Source organism: Sprattus sprattus, assembly GCF_963457725.1.
Source record: "Sprattus sprattus genome assembly, chromosome: 3".
In the NCBI taxonomy this organism is placed as follows: Eukaryota; Metazoa; Chordata; class Actinopteri; order Clupeiformes; family Clupeidae; genus Sprattus; species Sprattus sprattus.
The window spans coordinates 54520369-54525368 of NC_137922.1; the positions used below are offsets into that span (position 1 = coordinate 54520369).

The window sequence follows — 5000 nt, forward strand, 5'->3', positions numbered from 1 at the left end:
CTATCTCTCTCTCTCACGCACGCACACTCACACAAACACACACTCTCACATCCCGCAGTATCATGCCTTTCATGTGTAGCCAAGAAAACAGATTAACCACTTCCTTCATCTGTCTCTCCTCTGTCGTTTGCTCTCCGTTTGCCTCCCTTTCTTTTCTTCCCTCTCTTTCCTCCATCTTCTGTCGTTTTCACTAAAAGGTACAGTCTGCCATTCTAACCTAATCCACCTCCTCATGTGTGACACAAGGGAGCAGAACATCACGTGGATGGCAACAGCTGTGTGTGTGTGTGTGCGTGCAAGACTATGCGCTTGCGTTTTGTTTAGAGTTTTTTGTGTTTTTATTGGTGTTGTCACTTGAGAAGGTACTGTTTTCAAAATGGAGTGTTAACGCTCTCCCTTTCTCTCTCCCTTTCTTTATCTCTCTCGCTCTCTCTCCGCTCTCTCTCCCCTCTCTCTCTCCCCCGCCCTCTCTCTCTCCCTCTCTCCCTCCCTCGCTCTCTCACCTCTCTCCCCCCCCAGGCTCATGTTCAAGGCCCCATGTCTGGGCCCCATCCCCAGGGGGGTCATGGCCCCCACCCCCAGATGTTGATGCTGCACGCTCAGCCCCAGGCAGGCCCTGGCTCCGCCCAGCACGCCCAGCACGGCCCCCAGCAGGGCCAGCCTCACTTCACCTACATACACCCCCAAGGTAAACACACACACACACACACACACACACGTACGCACTCTCTCACACACACACACACACACACACACACACACACACACACACACACACAGCAGGGCCAGCCTCACTTCACCTACATACACCCCCAAGGTAAACACACACACGTACGCACACACACACGTATGCGCGCACACACACACTCTCTCACACACACACATGTTCACATGCGCGCACACACACGTACACGCACACACACGCACGTACACGCACGCACGCACACACACACACACACACACAGCAGGGCCTACCCCAGGGCTTGACTTACATTTTGGCACCCTAGGGAAAACACAAACTCATAGTAGAATTCTGATCTTTTTTCTTGTGTGCCTTTGTGTTCCAGCTGTTCAGGTGCAGCATCATCCCTCCCAGCAGCTTCCCTTCAATCCCCCTGGCAACTGAGTTCTTTGACTCCTCCTCCCCCTTAGGCCACGCCCATCCACAAGAAGGCTCGGACCAATCGAGGGACGGGGGCATAGTTGGGGGATTGGCCTTGTTTTCCTCATGTGTGTGTCTAAGTCCCTATACCACCCCCCCCCCCCTCTCTTTGTCATACACTACAGACTGATGAGAATCCCTCCCCCACCCCACCCCACCCCACCATGGAGGAATTTCTGAAAGAGGTGTCCTTACCTACGCCCCCTCCCCTACCCCCTCTCCCCCACCCCCTTCGTTTTTAGGAGAAGACGCTGTCGCCTCAGCAGAGGGAAGCACAAACACGCTGACGAGAGTCTCAAAGTACTACCGCCCCCTAGTGACGGGGGGAACAAAAGACTTTTTTTCCTTTTTTTTTTTTTTAGACCAACTTTTCTCCTGTTCCGATGAACAGGAGGACGGTGAAAGAGCGGAGATGGCTTCAGAGCCGAGGAGAACAACGCAGAGAAGAGAGAGAAGAGCCTGAAGCCGATAAACGAGTGGAACAGAGAGATGAGGGCTGAACGAGAGCGAGAGACAGAACATTTTTCCATGTTCAAGAAAATAAAAAAGAAGTCCCTTTTTTGTTTGTTTTTTAGCAGTACCTCCCTCACCTTCACCTGAACTCTGAACTTTGACCCCTAGACATATCCTTCCATCCACACCTCGCCCTTACCGTAGGGAAAAACAAACAATAAAAAAAACATGGAAAACACAGAAAAACAATTAAAAACAATGACCAAAAAATAAATAAATAAAAATTTTAAACTTTACCATGACTTTTTGCTTTTCAATTCAAATGGAAAAAATAACTGTATCTGAAATATGTTTGTTTCCTGCCACAGTTTTTCAACATGCACAACATAAGGCAAACTGATTCATTATACACATGAAGTATTTTTTAATAATTATTTGTATTTCAGTAATCCAGTTTAACAACCAGGAGCCTAGAATGAATCCATTTACCATCTAAACAAAATCAGTCTAAATTTAGACATGAAATCCTGACTCATCTAGCAAATGACTTAATTAACCGCTATAGTGCTCAGTGCGTCTGAATCACAGCTTTTTAGGCAAGCTGACAAAAAAAACCATGGCAACCCTGAATGGCCCCTTGGCCGGTTGTGGAGCGTGTGTGAATGACGTGTCTCAGTGCGTTTCTCCTCAGCATCTGAGTTGGAGTCAGAGGCTAGTCTCCATCATCACCTCATTAACGACACTCATCACTGCTGCCACAATCATTAAGTCAAATCGCTGCAATCCTACTCCGTCATTAGCAATAATCGGTGTCATGTATATGTATAGTCTGTCACTAGGAAGGGAGTTTTGGAGATTGCTTAGCTTTGAGAAGCACTGAGATGATTAGATCTGTTGTACATCATTTTGACAGCCTCCTGTCGGTCACAGTGAAGTCCGTAAGTGGCGTGTAGGCTTTATGAAGTGTGTACTCGAGGAACTGGAGTTAAGGCATTATGAGGGGAAGGGTATGAAGGGGCTTTATAAGGGGTAGGGCTTTAAGAGGCGAAGGGAATAAAGGGGTGGGGCTTTAAGAGGCGAAGGGTATAAAGGGGTGGGGCCTTATGAGGGGAAGGGTATAAAGGGGTGGGGCCTTATGAGGGGAAGGGTATAAAGGGGTGGGGCCTTATGAGGGGAAGGGTATAAAGGGGTGGGGCCTTATGAGGGGAAGGTTATAAAGGGGTGGGGCCTTATGAGGGGAAGGGTATAAAGGGGTGGGGCCTTATGAGGGGAAGGGTATAAAGGGGCGGGGCTTTATGAGGGGAAGGGTATAATGGTGACTTGACTCGGGTTGGAATTGGCCTTTGAGTCTGTTGTCTTCTACACAGAGAGTGCAGAGGATATCGGAACTTAAAGTTTTCCGAGGCCTAAAGGTCATGGTAGGGGTCATCTAGTGTAGCTTGTGATTGGATGAATGTCACTTGTTTTGTAAAACGTTTAGGCTGCAGTAAGTTTGGTCTAAACAGCTGCATAGCTGCATGAGGCTTTCGTACATTTGTACTGTAAGACTACAAAGTGGGAGTTAAAGCAGCAATAAGGAGTTCTGTTCCAAAACTAGCAAGCTAACTACCTAAAAGGTATGAAAAAAAAAAAAAAAACAGCCCAGTTAACACTGATAGAAGCTTGCCAACACACTGGGTTTTTTGGTAGTATAGTTGGCAATGTCATGCTGTGAAAGCTTTTCTTCCTTTTTTGCAGGGTGTTCCAGCCCGTAACACAGAACTACATAGGGCATATCCTGGGTGGCTAGTGCAAAAGACACAGGTGTTTATCTGTCCTTCACATGACCATATGCTATCAAAATGAATTTGAGGATGGTGCCAAACCTATATTCCTACAAAACCATACATCAAACAGTGACAACATTGTTGCATAGTGCTACTTTAAGTTTTGGCATCCTGTGTGTGGAAAGATTTAACCGTTCCTCTTGCCAGGGAGCTTGTCAAGTTGTATTGTAGTTAATAACAGCTTGTAGTCATCAGTGGGAGAGGGTGTAGAGTTTCTCTGCGCTGTTCTCCAGGCGGTCCCTGTACTCCAGGCTCCTGTAGTTCCCCTCAGGAACTCCCCCCAGTCCATGCAGAAGCCCCCAGCAGCAGCAGGCGATCACTGCCGTACTGTCACTGTCTCCTATGGATTAAACAGACAGCTAATGAAGCCAGCACTGTCACTGTCACTGTCTCCTATAGATTAAACACACAGCTAATGAAGCCAGCACTGTCTCCTATAGATTATACACACAGCTAATGAAGCCAGCTCAAGTCTCCTATGGATTAAACACACAGCTAATGAAGCCAGCACTGTCACTGTCTCCTATAGCAACAAGAACAAAGACACCATCACTGCAGTGCTGTGGAAAAACAGACCCTTAGTATAGGAGGTGTAAAGGAGATTTGTGAGTTGAAAGTGTTAACTGAAACCCTGGCTGCTTTAAAACACACTGACTGACACCATTGGAAATTTTAAAAAGAGGCGATGTGACTCTCAGGGTACCAGAGACTGGTCGGCTGTAATCACAGCACTTAAGAATTCAATGTTATTTACGTGACGAAAACATGTTTTGGGTAGTTTGAGCATTCTAACCTCCATGGAAGCCGCCTCTGCTCATAAGCTCTTCCCAGTCTGAGCCCGCCCCCAGCAGAGCATCGAGTGCAATCATTGGTGCGTCATGGCCACTGCGTCCCGCCCACCCTGACAGGCTGAAGCTCTTATAGGCCTCATCTCTCTCGACTGGCCCGTACTGGTCTGGCCAGATCGCTGGGCCCGTGCCTGAGGACAGTCCTCTTAGGTCCAGGTACCTGAGGGGAGTAACCAGAGGTAAGACCATTCAAATTACAGACGGTCAAAACACAGCATTAAATCTTAGAATCCACATGCTGAATGTAGACTACTAGTCATTTCACACGTGCATCCTTTTACCCAAAACGTATTAGATATACATTTCCATTAGTATGTGTGCTTGACCATGACATTGTTAGCAGCTCAATCTGACGGTTGACCTTGGTGTTAACAGCTCACTCTACCAGTTGACCTTGGTGCCGTTAGCACTAGCCTCTACCAGTTGACCTTGGTGCCGTTAGCACTAGCCTCTACCAGTTGACCTTGGTGCCGTTATCACTAGCCTCTACCATTTGACCTTGGTGTTAGCAGCTCAATCTACCAGTTGACCTTGGTGTTAGCATCTCACTCTACCAGTTGACCTTGGTGCCGTTAGCACTAGCCTCTACCATTTGACCTTGGTGCCGTTATCACTAGCCTCTACCATTTGACCTTGGTGTTAGCAGCTCAATCTACCAGTTGACCTTGGTGTTAGCATCTCACTCTACCAGTTGACCTTGGTGCCGTTAGC

General features: G+C 47.6%; 2 protein-coding genes across 5 annotated transcripts in view; one reads left to right on the forward strand and one right to left on the reverse strand.

Annotated features, from left to right (window-relative positions):
* The window catches only part of atxn2l (ataxin 2-like), a 19017-nt gene extending 17106 nt beyond the window's left edge, over positions 1 to 1911 (forward strand). For all 4 annotated transcript variants that reach the window (XM_080834903.1, XM_080834905.1, XM_080834906.1 and 1 more), the window contains exons 23-24: positions 520 to 688; positions 1068 to 1911. In XM_080834903.1, the coding sequence (XP_080691029.1) occupies positions 520 to 688; positions 1068 to 1126 (228 nt within the window). In that variant the 3' untranslated portion in view covers positions 1127 to 1911. The remainder of the gene's footprint in view (positions 1 to 519; positions 689 to 1067) is intronic.
* Positions 1912 to 2040: 129 nt separating this feature from the next.
* adprh (ADP-ribosylarginine hydrolase) overlaps positions 2041 to 5000 on the reverse strand; it is an 11422-nt gene continuing 8462 nt past the window's right edge. The window contains exons 7-8 of the mRNA XM_080833819.1: positions 4235 to 4449; positions 2041 to 3781 (exon numbers count right to left, since the gene is read on the reverse strand). Coding sequence (XP_080689945.1) covers positions 3633 to 3781; positions 4235 to 4449 — 364 coding nt within the window. The 3' untranslated portion in view covers positions 2041 to 3632. The remainder of the gene's footprint in view (positions 3782 to 4234; positions 4450 to 5000) is intronic.